Below are 15,234 nucleotides of genomic sequence, written 5' to 3'. Positions count from 1 at the left end.
GCCAGGGCTCAGGAAGGAGGGGGCACTGGGGCTGGGGCACAGGGTGAGTACAGGGAAGCTCGGTCTGGTGCATCCGTGGAATGCAGTCAGTTAGACCCGGTGCATGGAAGTACGAGGAGCAGGGGCGGCCTGAGTGCCGTAGAGCCACGGGAGACCCGAGGGGACCGGGACAATGGCAACCACTGGATTTGTGTGTGTGTGTGTGTGTGGGGGGGGGACTGTGGGTGACCCCTATTACTTTTATTAATCATCAGGCTGAACAAGAGACTAGGGCATGACTTTATTATGTGAACGCACATGGAGAGGCAGGGGGAGGAGGGAGGGGGGTGTGCAGGACGCATGAGAGAATGTGTGAGTCACGTCTGCACCAGGGCGGGGTGTGGGCATCGGGGCCAGTGTTCAAGCTGGGGCAGCAGGGGCCGGTGCCAAGGGTGAGACGCCTGTGGGATGGGAAAGGGAGGCCGTGGACCTTGTTGATGTCAGAGATGAGCCGGCCCTCGCGGGGCGTGTACACCTTCTGGTTGTTGGCCCGCAGCTTGCTCTGGATGGTGAAGAGCAGCACTTCCAGGTTCCCTTTCTCTGTGAACCTGGGGCGGGAGGCCAGGGCGGGGTCAGAGTCAAAGGTCACGGGGGCGGGGGGGGGGGTCACAGGGACTCTACGTTTTACAATGAAGTGTCCTGTGCTGCTTTTCTTATAAAAGCAAGACATGAAAGCCAGAGAATACTGGCGAATCAAAAGACCCTAATTTAAAAACACCTGAAAACCACCCAGAAATGGCCCATTACCCACTGGCACGCACTTGCTTCATTTTTGTTTTACACAGATGGGCTCGGATCACAGCTGTGGCTAACATTTGTCCAGGACTCTCTCACTGTGGGGCAGGCCTTGTTCCAAGGACTCTACACACATTGCTGAGTTCTCCCTGCTACATCCTCCAATTACCCCCATTTTCCAGATGAGAAAACTGAGGCACGGAGAGGGTAACAACTCATAACCACTAAGTTGAAGAGCCAAGATTTGAACTCGGGCACTTTGAACCTAGACACTTAGCCCTTTGCTCTCTGTTGTCCACAAATAACTGTTTTGTAAACTGTCATGAACATCTTTTCAGTCAATCGACATTTCTTCAACACGATTGTCAGTGGTGGTGACTCATTTTTCTTTTACAAAAGGTCGTGCTGGTGAACATCCTTGAAGCTACATCTCTGTTCAGTGCCCAGAAGAGGATTTTCTGGGTCAAATCATTCCCTGGAATGTATAGGAATAGATGTTTTCTGGATTAATTCTAGCTTTGGAGCTGAAGCATACTAACTCCAAAAGAGCTCCATAATAGGAAAACAGACAGTTTAGCATATACTGTATAGAACTGCCTAACAGCAGTTCCAGCCATGAAAAGAGTTAATTTCTAAAATATATAGGGTGTCCCCCCAAAATGCATGCACACACTCTGAATAATTATAAAGACAGTGTTTATGAAAATACATTTCATTTTTTCCAATGTATACACCCTTTAACAGCCAGTAGCTATTAGCGCTATCGGCTGCTGAAGTGTGTATACGTTCTTGGGGGACACCCTGCATAAACGGTAAGAACCTCTGCAATGTGCGAGCTACCAGCCACACTCCTGTGTTGCCTGTCGGGCCCAATCCCCTGACCCGGTCCCTAAGCTGGGGCTGGGCTGCTGGGACCCTGACCAGTATCTGAGTGGCTTGCACTGACTCTCCATCCCTTAGCAATCATTTCCACAGCCTGATTTTTTTAAAATGGATAATCATTTTAAGAATTTATTTGGGAGCTGCTTCTAGTGCTTTGAGATGAGGGAGATGAGCCCCCTCCCACCCCCCGGCATCTACGCGCTGCCACATTCCCCTCCCGAAAGGCCACCCTGACTTAGCTTCCTCTCGGGCGAGCACAGCGCAGGGCGGGCCAGCTGCGGCAAGGCGCGGCCGAGGGGCACTTACTTGGGCGGCTTCTCCACGGTGCGGTAAGAATTGAAGGACTGCAGCTGGTTCTGGACCCCGCTCAGGGAGTTGGCCAGCTGCCGGTCATTGAGGGTCACGATCGTTTGCTCGATCCACTGCAGCAGCTCTGAGGCCAGGGACTCATACTTCTCCACCAGGCGCTCGGCCTCCATGGCGTGGTCCAGCACCTGCGAGACAGTGACGTGGGGTCCTGTCCACGGGCCCTGCCCAGTCCTGCAGCTCCACCCCGCCCCCGCTGGAGGGGGTAAGACCCTGAGGCCGGGCCTTCTCTGGCCTTTACACCTGCTGCCCCGCGGTGGACAGTACCTTCCCAATTCTTTTGCCTTCCACAGCCAGGGCCTTCATCTTGGAGAAATAGTGATAGTAAGTAGCCACATAGGTAATGATGGATTTCTCATCGGGTTGGTCCACATTCACATCTGGGGAAAAAGAGCACTCGGGTCAGGCAGAGATGAGAGACCTGCCTCCCAGAAGGATCCCTGAAACGTGAACCTCTTACCCCAACCCCAGGGCCCTCCCGGCCCTCCAAGGTTGACATCTTGCCAGCTCCCTTCATAGCGAAATGACAAATAAATCATATGAATTAAAAGGGCATGAAAAGGTAACTTTTTTTTTTTTCCTCTTAGAAACAAGCAGAGTACAAAACTCAGAAACCCAAGGAGGCTTTTGCCAGCATTCTCGATGTGGAGACCAAATTTAGCTGTTGGAGGAAGCAAGACAAGGAAAGAAATAGCATTCCCACTTGGAAATGGATCATGGACTTATGGGCTCGAAAGATGTGTAAGAAGTCAGAACATTCAGGGGCAGCAAGACAGAGATACGAATGAAGCCCCCCAAACTGGGAATGCTCAGGGGAAGGGCCCATGAGCCCCAGGAGCAGGGTTAGAGGCCAGTTCTCATGGCGATCTCTGGGCACAATCAAGGCTGTATCTGACCTCAATGTCGAAGTTCAGCTGTGGGTCCCGGAAGTAAGTGTCCATCAGGCCAAATCAGCTCCCACCACAAGGGCCAAGACTGACTCTGACTTGAAAGCCTTGGGTTCTCTCTCTCTCTCTCTTTTTTTAATATATTTTATTGATTTTTCACAGAGAGGAAGGGAGAGGGATAGAGAGTTAGAAACATTGGTGAGAGAGAAACATCGATTAGCTGCCTCCTGCACACTCCCCACTGGGTATGTGCCCGCAACCAAGGTACATGCCCTTGACTGGAATCGAACCTGCGACCCTTGAGTCCGCAGACCGATGCTCTATCTACTGAGCCAAACTGGTTAGGGCTGAGTTCTCTTAATTAGGCTGACTGTATCCTTCCTAAGGGGAAGACTGGGGGGCCGGAAGCCCTCCAGATCACCTCTGAAAACCCCGAGAAGGCAGGAGCCGCTGAAATCATCGCAGAAAGTTATAGGATACTTGGCTTCACTTAGATGTTCTTTGTCCTAGCTGCGCTTCTCAAATGCTCTACAAGGAACCTTGTCCCTGGCCTACTTTCATCACTAGTTAGCTGATGTTTGTCACTCCGGGTAAGAGGGCACAAGCCTTTACGCCTACTGCTCTGCGGTGGACAGTACCTTCCCAATTCCATGGCCAGAGCCTTCATCTTGGAGAAACAGTGATGGTAAGTAGCCATATAGGTATTGATTAAAGGGGGGACGGAAAACAGGCAGAAAATAACCAAGACTCAAATCTGCCCGGTGACCTTAAGAGGGAGTGTCTCCCGCAGGAAGTCACTGGGCCCCTCCCGCCTTCCCTTTTCTGGCTGCACCAAGACGGCTCTCTGCTCTCAGAGAGGCGGCTGAGAAATGGGAAACCGGCTCTGGAGTTGGTGGGGGCCAGGCCTGCAGGGGAGGGCCGTTGGGGGCGACCAGGCCTGCAGGGGAGGGCAGTTGGGGGCGACCAGGCCTGCAGGGGAGGGCAGTTGGGGGCGACCAGGCCTGCAGGGGAGGGCAGTTGGGGGAAACCCGGGCTGCCTGTCTGTGAATCTCAGCTCCGCCGGCCATCTGACCTTGGGAAAGTCACTTCACCTTTACAGGCCCCGGCTTCTCTTCCATTAGCCGAGGGTGATAACGACACTGATGTCAAAGGGCGCGCTGTGCGGGTCACATTAATGAAAGCATGTCAAGTGCGGCGCCAGGTACAAAATAAGAGCCCAGTGGCCATTCCCGGTCTCATCAACGTTAAGATCGGAACCACAGGGGCCAATCAGCAGGGTCAGCTGACCATAAGCCCAGTGCTTGCTGTGCCTCCAGGTCACGTAGCTTAACTTAGAACCCTACGATTTTGGACTAAGAAGGGCCCTTACAGACCACCTAGACCAGTCTTCCCATTTTGAAGACGAGGAAACGGAGCCACTGAGCCAAGTGACTGGCTCTGGGTCACAGAGCTGCTCCGTGGTGGGTGGGGCTGGGACTAGCCTCGTGCCTCGGCTATTTCTGGCTCGGACTGCCTTTCTTCCCACGGCTTTCACATGTTTAAAATCGGGATATAGTTTTACACCGTTGCATTCAGCCTGTTAGAGTGTATTCCTCAGTGGCGGTTTTTAGCACATTCACAAGGTCGTGCAGCCATCGCCACCATCTAATTCCAGAACACTGCCATCGCTCCCCAGAGAAGCCCCATCTGTCTCTACGGCACGGCATCGTGTCCACACAGCTCTGCCCACCTTCAGGATCCAGAAGCTTGGTCAGTCCCAGCTCCTTCTCGGCCAGGTTGAAGGCGTTCTGTAGGTTGTAGTGTGCATTACACTTCTTCAGGGACTCGAAATCCAGCAGGTCTGGCCTGGGACGGAAGGAATACAGAAATGTCAGAAACACCTAAGATCCTAAAGAGGAAAAGCAAAGCCACCCCTTTCTTTATCCTAAGTCACTAGGTCCACTGTGTCCAGAACCAGGCACCCCAGACCCACACTCACTGCGCCTACGCCCCTGGGTTCCCATCACAAGCCTTCTTTGCAACACTGCGCCCCCACATCCTGGCTCTTCTCCCAGCGTTCATGCCTCACAATGGCTGTGGAGCTCGTCTCAGTGCTCCATCAACACGTGTGCGTGCCCCTGGGTCAGGAACCCACCCACCCCAGCAGCTCCGACGGGCCCGCTGACCCCTCCTCCTCACCGGTGTTTATGCACAATGGCGTTGAAGGCCAGCCCATCTCTCCAGCTGGTGGTGAAGTTGTGCACGTTGACATTGGGATACCTGTAAACAGAGACGAGGGAAAACTGGTCCAAGCTCTGGTCCGAGACTCAAGGTTCCTGGGGCCCGCCCTTCCTTTATCGCCCGGCCTCGGGGCCTCCACCCGTCCACGGCCACGCTCCCTGGGCAGCCTCACCCAGCCGTCTTCATCTGGCACCACAGCAGCAAGGCATCCTTGGCTGACTTCTTCTCCTTGTTGTCTTCCGTTTCCACACTGATGTCTTGGATCTAAGAGGGAAGGAAGGGAGGCCTTGACTCCCTGGACAGGGGCTCCTGGAGTTATCGGAGATGCTCCAAGATACGCGGCAGAAAACTGCTCTCTAGACTCCCGTAATAGGGGTGTAGAGACGGAGCCTGGGGACCTTTCCTCCTGGGCTAGTGACCACAGAGCACGGGGTCAAAGGGCTCTGCAGCAGCAGAGTGGGGCAGGAAGCCAGAACAGTGGAAGCGCCTTGAAGTGAAAGGTGCTGGTTCCTGCAGGTGGGGATCTTCGGGTGGGCGAGTAAACCTGCTGAGAGCTGGGTTTCGAAGGTGGAGCGGACAGAGCCCTGCTTAGGGCTGGAAGGAGCAGAGGAGGCCACATCCGGGGAGACCAGGAGAGAGTGGTGGCACGAGGACACGGGACGGGCTATGCTCGGAGCATAGGGAGTAGGTGGCTGTTGTTTGCAGGGAGGTAAGCAGAGTCAGAGGCAGAGGAACGGGCCAGTGACCAAACCCAAGATGTAGTTCCAAAACTCTCTGTGGTGAAGAACCAGTTTGTAAAACTTCCGGTCCCTCGTGGACCAACATGTGGTCCTGCTGCCCATGCCCAGCACAGAGACCAGGCCACAGGGAACTGGCCACACCAGTCTCTGCCCTGGTTAATGAGGAGAGTCCCCTGATGGCTACACAAGGTTCCACCCCCTCCACTGTACACTGATCCCACCCTGGACAGGCAGGGACCGCTCACGGTGTAGCATTGAGGTGCAGAGCACATGCTCAGTGGCACTGTGCCCGGGTACCTGGAACCGAAGGATGATCGTCCAGACCAGCCCAAGGGTCAGGCGGTGGTTTCCGTCCACAATGTCGTGGGAGCCCATGTTTTCCAAGTGCACTTTCTGCTCCTTCAGGAACTGCAGGGCCTTGTCCACATTCTCCAGGCAGTGGATCCGCATGCGGCCCTTTGTGGGCTTTGGCTGTGGAGGGACAGGGGACACAAGGGCATGGGACCGTGGGCCTCCTCCTCCTTCCCTCCTACCTCCCCGGGGCCCTGCTTTGCACACCTTCCCCATGACCTCCCTCAGGAACACAGGGACTGCCTCAGGGCTGGGCCCAAGTTCACGGAGCCAAAGCTGAGGTTGCAGATGTGGCTTGGGCCAGATTAAGATTCCCAAGGGAATTAATTGCACGCAGAGTGGGTGGGAAAAGAAATGTTTTCAATGGGGCCACTGTTCCCGTCTCCATGAAGCAATGCTCCTGGTTAATCCACGCAGCAAAGCCTCAGAATGAACCCGTGCCCCGTACCGGGCAGCTGCTGCTCTCCTCCGCTTTGAGGGGTCACTCTCCTCTCTAGGGGAGACCCCTGCAGATCGTCCCCTGGACCACCGTTTCTCAGGCTCCCTCCTCCCTGGTGACCACCGCTCACCAGTGTCTCTCCCGAGAGCACCTCGAGGAGCCTCAGGAGGTTACGTCCATCCCGGAGGTCGCTGTACAGGTCGCCCACCCGGCACGTCACCCGGGCCAGGTGCGAGTTCACCCACTTGGTGAAGGTTTTCTTCTGCACGGCTTCTCGCTCATCTGCGGTGGCAACAGGAGGTCATTGCTGTACTTCACGTACAGTTGTTTCTAATGACCAGCTGGTGGGGTTGTGGGGTTGTGGGGTGAGAGGCAGGAAGTGAGGTCTGGGGAGCGGGAGGAGGGAAGGAAGATGGCCCAAAGGAAAACAACTTGAAAAGCAGGGAAATGAAGAAACTGGAATGAGCTCGCTCCAGTAAGCTAAAGGACAAAAACGAGAGCAAGATACACGCTTAGAGAAGAAAGGATGAGAGAAATTAGAAGCTGCGAAACATGGAGGGAAGGGCTGGGATCTGGGGTCAGGGCGCGGCCACGTAACAGCAGCGCAACTGTTACTTCCTCTCTCAGAGCCTCACTTTCCTCATCTATAAAACGGGCATCACACTTTCTACTTCAGCAGGTCACTGTGCTGGTTAAACGGGCCAGGTGTGCAAGATGCCTGGATGAGTCTGTGTTCTACAGGTGCCAGCCAAGGCCAAGGTCAGTGCTCGGCCCGGCAGGCCGTGCGGTTGCGCTCTCCGGGTGGTGGGCAAAGGGGAGGGTGCGGACGTAACGCACAGCAGCGGCTCTTGCACGTGGCTCCTAGAAGGATGTGACATTACAGAGACTGCAGGCTGCCAGAGCCAGCTTGCTCTCCTGGGATAATTTGAAGCCGGGTTTTCCTGAGGTGGGCTCATGCAATGGGCTGCAAGGGATGTGCTCCCAGGACACCCACGTTCCAAAGGAGAAAAATAAGGCCTTGAAGTTGGGAACAGGGAAGAGAGTGAGCCCAAGAAACACGGGGTATGTGTGGGGCGGAGCCAGGCAGAGTCAAGCGCCAATTATCTCAAAAAATGGGGAAATGTCCTGTTGCCTGGTCCACGGGGAGGGGCGCTGCTGAGGGGATGCTCTTAGGTTCCACCAAAAAAGAAAAATTGGAAACGCCATCAATGACAACGTGAGGGAAGCAGCTCAGGCCACCGCACGCTGCCTCGATCGCTGAGATTCTGTCCGTTCTCCCCAGGGGAGCCCAGGGCAAGGACCCAGCCCCAGCGGCCAGGACCTGCAGAGTCACTTTGGTTTCCCTCTCAGCAACCAGCATCTCAGAAACCGAAAAGACTCATCCCTTAATCTCACATTCCTCCGTACCTCACCCACAAAACACACGGCACACCCATGTCTAGTCCTGCCTTTCTTACCTCCAACCCCTGCACCTGGGCCAACCTCGGGGTTCTAACAGCTGCCCGGGCCAGCTCGTGCTCGGCAGCATTGTGGGACCAAGGGTGCTTTGGGGCCTCCTTTCAGGGTCTACCGACTGAGCCAGGGGTTTCCTGGACCACCTGCCATTCCTGGCTCCACGGGGCTGCCCATGCCAGGCACACGGCGGGGAGGCCATTTCGGCACACAGATAGGACGAACGGGGAAGACGCGGAAACGGTGGCGGCCGGGAGGAAAATGTGCAGAGCCAAGCACTAGAGACAAAGTGTAACTTCATCAGGCGTCCACAACATCCATAGACAACCCCCAACCAAACACAGCGACTTCCAGAAACACACGGAAATACTGGTGCCAGACGGACACACGCCTGCTCAGACTTATACCTGAGCCTGCCTGCACCAACTCCCTTTGACACGCTGCCCAGTTCCCACACACGCTGCCTCCTCACCGACTCAGACCCACTCCGAAACTCAGGGCAACACTAACAAGCCTGGTTCCCAGGCCTCCCGGCTCACTCCCCTTTTCTCCTTCCCCAAACGTCCCAGCAGGCCTTCGCCTTCAAACCCACTGGAAGGGAGTGTCTCAGCGAGACCTCGCGGGCGGCCTCCCTCTTTGCCGACGCGGGCGCTGCTTTTCTCAGCCTCGCCTGCCGCCTCCGAGGTCACTGCATGCACTGGGGGACACGGGCTGCGCCGCACTCGGCGGGGCCTTGCGGTCACACCCACTCACACGCGCACAGTCCCTTCCAGGGAGTGGGTCGCAGCCTGTCCCCCTGCTGTCAGCATCCACATATTTCCTGGCCACTTGTAATTATTCCCCTGGCACACCGGCTCCCAACGCAAACGCCCGAGTCACACAGCCAGCGTTCCACCCCGTGTTCCTCGCTCTGGCTCCTCTCCCACGCCCCCCAGGACCCCCTCCGCTCCCCTGGGCCCGAGGAGCTCACCTTGAAGCTGTTTGAAGCGTCCTTCCAGCACGCTGGCGTACTGAGCGGGGTTGATGAAGGCAGCTGGCGAGAGCAGGAGGCCCCTGGGGTTCTGAGACCCTTCCACCGCCTCATAGTAAAACTCACCAGCCCCGTTCAGGCTGTGCCCCTGCACCCTGCTCACGCCGTTCCCATTCATGGCGCCTGCTGCCTTCTACACAGTGGGGGCCCAGAGTCCATGCCCTGCCCGCACAGGGGCAGGGGAGCAGGTTCAGCCTCCCTGTCGCCCGGGATCCCCAGAGGCTGGGGTCCTGGGTGGTGGTGAAGGGGGTAGTCCAAAGATGGCAGAAGTTCAAGGAGTTAGAAAAAGGAGTTACAGGATGTCTGGGTTCCCCAACGCCCAGACAAGCAGCAGGGCACACCTGGCTGTGGCGAGAGGAGACCGAGGCAGCTCCAGACAAACAGGTTGGACAGTGCCGGGGGAGGGGTGGGGGCGGAGCTCGCCGGCTGGGGCAGGGCCAGGCCCTGTGGGGCGGAGGAGGGAATTGCAAGCCTCTTACAGACCTGCCCATCAGGCCCTGAGTTGCCTAAGAGTCCAGAAAAGCCAAGAGAGGATTCCCCAACAGTAAGTCCTGCTTCCCAAAGGGTTTCAGTGGTGACTTTGGGAGGTCCCCCTGCAGGACATGGGCTTTGATCCCCAGCTCAGAGAGCAGAGAAAGAGAAATTCCTTCCGCCCCTGTATCTGTGAAATCCGTGTTCTTCTCCCACTTGTCTGTCAGCATCGCCTCCAGTCCCACCCCTTTCCTGACACTGGGCCCCGAGGCCCCCAGCCAGGCCATCCCAGGCCCCCAGTACACCCACTGCTGAGCAATCGACCAGATTCCCTTCCGACCTGGCTCTGGGCTCCAGCTCTTTCCCTTACAGCCCACCCTGGCCTCTCCCGTCTGCATTCATTCAGCATCTGTTTGGCACCTACTCATGCGAGGTGCAGTGCAAAGCAAAGCTCAGAGGAGAGGCCTCTTCAGAGAGCCAGAGGCAGCATGGGGCGCACAGACATCGCCCCAGTCCTGGTATCGCGTGGCATGGGCATCAGACATCATGACAGTTCCAGAGGCTACGTGCAGCCAGAGCCAGGGCACCAGGGAAACTTTCCCCCAAAGAGGCGACGTTCTCCACAACCCGTGTCTCTGTCTCCTCCCAGCCACAGGGATAGATGTTTCCCAGCCTGAAGACCCAACCAGGACAGAGAAGCCCAGGAGGAAACGATAAGGGGTCCCCAGAAGCTATGCCACCACGTGGAGGTCCTCGCCCTGGTGCTGGGCTGGCTGAAAGAATTGCCTGGAGAGCTTAAAAACCCTGGTATCTGGACCGTATGTCTGAAGATTCTAATCCAAGTGTCCAAGGAAGGGAACTGGCAATCGTGCTTGTAAAAACGGCCCTGGGTGGATTCTGTGAAAAGTGTGGCCAGGTTTGGGAACCACCCCCTTCAGTGTCTCCCTTCTCCCAGGAAGCCACCCCACCCACGCTGGAAGCACCACCTCTCAGGAGGGAGTAGGTGGGACCTCTCCCACTGCACTTGGCTGCGAGGCCAGTAAGTCAGTGGAAAAGACAAGGTGGGATGGAGGAGGGCAGTCTGATGGGGTGGGTAGTCTCGGGGTGTGTGGGTGACTCAGCCCCACGCGGGCCAGACCATCCGCTAGGGGTGTCGGGTGGCAGCTGCACTCTTGTTGCCATGACAACTCCTCCCAGGGAACGCAGGGAGGCCCGTCCAACGGGTTTGTTTGAGTTTGGAGGAGCTGAAGGGGAAAGCCCAGGCCGCAGGGGAGGGCAGGGGCCAGGCAGAGAGCAAACCAGGGGAGGGTAGAGGGCACCTGCTTCAGGGAATAGGTAGGTGAAATAATGGGAGGAACAGGCGGCAGGTGGAAGGAACAGGTGGGGAGGGAGAGGAGAGGATAATGGACTGGGTGTGTGTGGCGGGGAAAGAACAGGTGTGAGAGATGACAGTGGAAACCAATGAGGACACAAGGGGACGAAAGGTAAAGGAGAGGTGGGTGAAAGCAAACAGCAAGACTAAGTGCCATAGAATGAAGGACATGACTCAGGGACAGAGGCCAAGAAGTCAGCTGAGTGCAGAGGGGAACACTCTAAGTCCCAGAGTCAGCAGGCCCTCTCTCCGCTGGGGTCAGGGAAGCTGGGGAATGTTCTGGATTGCGTGACGTTTGTTCTGAAGGCTGGAGTTGGGGACCAGGGTCTTGATAGGGTGATCTGGATTTGCCACTTCCGCGCAGCAGCTTAGAAAGACTGCCTTCCCATGAAGTTAAAGGACTCCTCATGACAAGTTTCTGTCCCCAGCATCCTCAGCATCTCCCCGGGCCCTCCCCCGATCTCACCTGCCAGGGCCTTAATCCGAGACCTCTCAAAGAGGCGGGCTGAGCTGCTGTCATTGTCCCAGTCCGAGTCAGGCAGGTCCCAGCGATTGTTGATGTCGCTGTACTGGCCCTGGATCTCCAAACTGTCGAAGTCTGTGGGTGACAGGGTGCTGCTCATCGTGGTGGGTGGCCTCCTGCTCCTGCAAGGGGGAATATGGCTGATGGGGGCATCTTGGGGCCACTGAGCCCACCACTCACCATGTTCTTCTCTCCTCCTGCCCAAGATCTTCTCGCTCTCCTGACGGCCAAAGATTGTGGTTGGTCTTTCTGTCAATGGAAATGAGCCCCCGGTGCAGAGGGCAAGCCCTCCTGGTGGGGGACAGGACGCAGTGGAATGAGGCAGGAAGGCAACAGTGTCTCAGAGCGAAGCAGTGGGCAGGGAGGGCTCCAGGGCCTCCGGCCAGAGAGGGACAGTGGACAGGGCTGGGGCTGAAAGTGGCGATGCCTTCAGCATGGTCAGGACAGCAGTGCGTAAACCCGGGTAAAGCAGGACGCAGGCGTGGGGCCCCTGGAGCAATAATGAGCATAGACCAGAGTTCTTTTATTCCCAGGTCTCACAAATTGTCCCGAGTCCCTCCTCTACTTAAGACCGTCTCCTAGGCCCTGCAGGTGGTTTGAGATGGAAAGACGGAGATCCTGCTCTCGAGCTAAGACGCATCTCTGATGCACCAGAAAGAGGGATGCCCTGATGGTGCCCAGGAATTCAAAGGAGGACACAGTACGGTTCTCTCCCCCCCCCCCCTTTTTTTTCTAGAAATTTTGTGACAGGGAATACGTACCAGGTGCTTAATAAATGTCAGCTGTGATACACGCATCACCCCATCATAACCCATGGGTCCATTATCATCCCCATTTCATAGATGAAGAAGTTGCACCGTGAAAGTTAAGTCACGGTTCAAGGTCACACAGCTGGAAGGAGCAGAGCTGGGTTTTGAAGTTGAGTTTCTTTTGTGACTTTGGAGGACAAGCTCTTAATCACAGCATTTACATGTTCCTCGAACTTCCTGGAGCCCTTCTGAGCTCCCCGGGAGCGATTAGCACACATGGCCCCCTTCTATGGCCCAGGTTGGGGAAATCAGGGCCACTATGCTTGCCAGAGCTACTTACAACTCTATGTTACGCAAACTCTGTCCTCCTCAAAACTAACAAATGAGCTTCAGATTAGCTGCTAGGGAATTTTAAAAAACCTCTACTGTCCAAAGTTCCCGTGTAATTCAGCATTCAGCAGCCATCCAAGGGAATGGAGGGCCTGGCTGGATCTGTAACTTTATCTGAACCCCAAATTCTGCATTACTCATTTTCCTAGTACCTCTCAAATACAAAGATATATTTTAATCCTTAGTAGCACTTCCTAGGGTCAGGGCTGTGGTCTTGGCAGTTTCTGGTTCTGGAGAGGAGGTACAGAGAATTTCTTTTGTGTGTGTGTGTGTGTGTGTGTGTGTGTGTGTGTGTGTGTGCGTGTGTGTTTCTTGTGTGGTTTTAGGGAGGAAGAAGGGAAGGGCGGTGAGATGTGAGTGGGTAGGGAGGTGTGTTCCCATGGGCACACAAAGGCAGAACTTGGCTTCTGTCATTAACTGGTTCCATGAAGCTGAACCTGACCCACGTGAAGGTCAGGACTGTCTGCCCCTCCCCTTTCTCCCGAAGAGAAAACACGCACAAGGACTTCCCTGGGAGTAGCACTGATGAGGGGAGACGGAGCTAAGGTCTGGGGTTCCTAGGTTTGGGCTTTCACTCCTATAACAGGAGAAGCTTAATTTCACTAGGCCTCCTCTCTCATTTTAAGTCCATCATTTCCCCTAACAGATTCTTCTGAATTTGCTCTGTAAATATTTATATAAAAATAAACTCTAGGTCAGAGTTGAGTCACCCTGAGCAAAGAGTGGCGTGGGCCAGGCATGACCTGAGCTAGTCACCTCTCAGCTGGACAGGGAAGCAGCCTACACCCCGGGACCATTTCGATTCCATTCTTCTCAGCCCTTCCCCAGCAGCCATGCTCACGCTTAGCTTTGGGATGGACGTTTCTAGCACTTACACTCTCCCTGCATACACCTCCCCTCGAAAACCCCGACATGCATGCCCCCTGGCCTTCTGTTTCCATGACCCCTTTTCCTTTTATCAGGACTCACAAACCCACCAAAGCCAGTCCCCCAGCGTGTGGCCAGTAAACTGTTTTATAAATGACTGATTTTGGATTCCTCCAGGTGGGCCTGCATTTTCCATTTCTCTCTAGGCCCCACCATTCCCTTTTGTCTCCTTCCCAGCCGCACCATGTGTCTGTGAGGATTCCAAACCCTGCTCTACACCTTTGTACTCCACAAAGAGCAGGAACTTAAAGAAGTGGACTGCCTGACCTGGTCTCCAAACTACTGTGTGTCCCTGGGGCACCCCTAACCTGACAAAACCTAAAGATGGACTGCTTTGGCTTCCTTTTGGGGATCCAACTTGGTCCACCCAAGGAATCCTATTGGGGCCCAGCCACAGGATCCAGACTTCCCAGCAAGGGCTGGCTGTTATAGCCTCTATGTGGAATCTTTTATTTTTTTAAATATATTTTATTGATTTTTTTACAGAGAGGAAGGGAGAGGGATAGAGAGCCGGAAACATCGATGAGAGAGAAACATCGATCAGCTGCCTCCTGCACACCCCCCACTGAGGATGTGCCCGCAACCAAGGTACATGCCCACGACTGGAATCAAACCCGGGACCCCCCAGTCCACAGGCCGACACTCTATCCACTGAGCCAAACCGGTCAGGGCTATGTGGAATCTTATTATTTGGGGGAGCAAGTATGGAGTTGGAACCTCCCCTTTCTCCAAATAAAAATTCAGCCACTTGAATGGTCCTTTGGCCAAATCAAATTTTGACATACATGTTTTGTGTCCTGAGTTTCTGGAGATGTTACCATATAGAAAAGGAGCAGAGCCCGGCTGGTGTGGCTCAGTGGTTGAACATCGACCTGTGAACCAGGAGGTCATAGTTCAATTCCAGATCAGGGCACATGTCCGGGTTGAGGGCTCGATCCCCAGTAGGGGGCGAGCAGGAGGCAGCCGACCAATATTCTCTTTCATCTCTCTATCTTCCTCTGCCTCTCTCTGAAATCAATAAAAACACATTAAAAAAAAAAAAAAAAGGAAAAGGAACCGAGATGGCACTGGTGTCTATAGGTCACAGCTCCTCATCAGGCCCCCATGCTGGAACTCCAAGGAGTTTATTCCACAGACTTGCATGTGAAAACACTGCTCTCTGCTGGTTCTGAGGCCCTAACTCCCCGTTTCTGAGTTTGGGTTTTCAAGCATTTGGGCCCTGCAGTCCCTGGACTGGGGAGAATATGCTGTGTTCTCTGCCTGTGTTCCCCGCTGCCATCTCTGAGCCCGACAGTTTTCTGTTCGAGTGTCTTCTACACAGGTCCTGCTCTGGTTTCTTTTCACTGAGTGCATCATCCCTTGCCTATGATCTGGGTCTCCGTGCTCACATTTCCTTAGTCTGCCTGCCCCCCAGCCCATGGCCCCCTGTCTCTCTCTGCCCTGGAGACTGGTCAACCTTCTCCTCCACCGTGGATTCCTGAACTCTGGAGAGAGGGTGGTACAGCCGCTAATCCCGATTACAGTGCACCAGCACTTTATTCTTAGCCACTGACCTCGAGGCCAGACCCAAGTAGCTTACATTGTTCATGCTACAATAAAGCCAACTTCTGCCAGCTGCGAGCTGGAGGTCCTGCTAGATCCCAAATGCTTCTGGACTGCTC

The 15,234-nt window shown here is 55.1% G+C and overlaps 1 protein-coding gene across 2 annotated transcripts in view; it reads right to left on the bottom strand.

Moving 5' to 3' along the window:
- SPTBN2 (spectrin beta, non-erythrocytic 2) overlaps window positions 1–11,622 on the bottom strand; it is a 30,303-nt gene extending 18,681 nt beyond the window's left edge. The window contains exons 1-9 of one of the 2 annotated variants that reach the window (XM_008146888.3): window positions 11,451–11,622; window positions 6,790–6,941; window positions 6,167–6,340; window positions 5,302–5,393; window positions 5,088–5,168; window positions 4,639–4,754; window positions 2,290–2,402; window positions 1,963–2,150; window positions 470–587 (exon numbers count right to left, since the gene is read on the bottom strand). In XM_008146888.3, coding sequence (XP_008145110.2) covers window positions 470–587; window positions 1,963–2,150; window positions 2,290–2,402; window positions 4,639–4,754; window positions 5,088–5,168; window positions 5,302–5,393; window positions 6,167–6,340; window positions 6,790–6,941; window positions 11,451–11,607 — 1,191 coding nt within the window. In that variant the 5' untranslated portion in view covers window positions 11,608–11,622. Of the gene's footprint in view, window positions 1–469; window positions 588–1,962; window positions 2,151–2,289; window positions 2,403–4,638; window positions 4,755–5,087; window positions 5,169–5,301; window positions 5,394–6,166; window positions 6,341–6,789; window positions 6,942–9,081; window positions 9,450–11,450 lie in introns of those variants that run through there. The other variant, XM_028153811.2, reaches the window with a different exon arrangement.
- Between the last annotated feature and the right edge of the window lie 3,612 nt (window positions 11,623–15,234).

This window comes from Eptesicus fuscus, chromosome 13 (assembly GCF_027574615.1).
Source record: "Eptesicus fuscus isolate TK198812 chromosome 13, DD_ASM_mEF_20220401, whole genome shotgun sequence".
In the NCBI taxonomy this organism is placed as follows: Eukaryota; Metazoa; Chordata; class Mammalia; order Chiroptera; family Vespertilionidae; genus Eptesicus; species Eptesicus fuscus.
The sequence above is the reverse complement of the archived record's forward strand: the minus strand, read 5'-3'. Positions and strand labels throughout refer to the sequence as shown.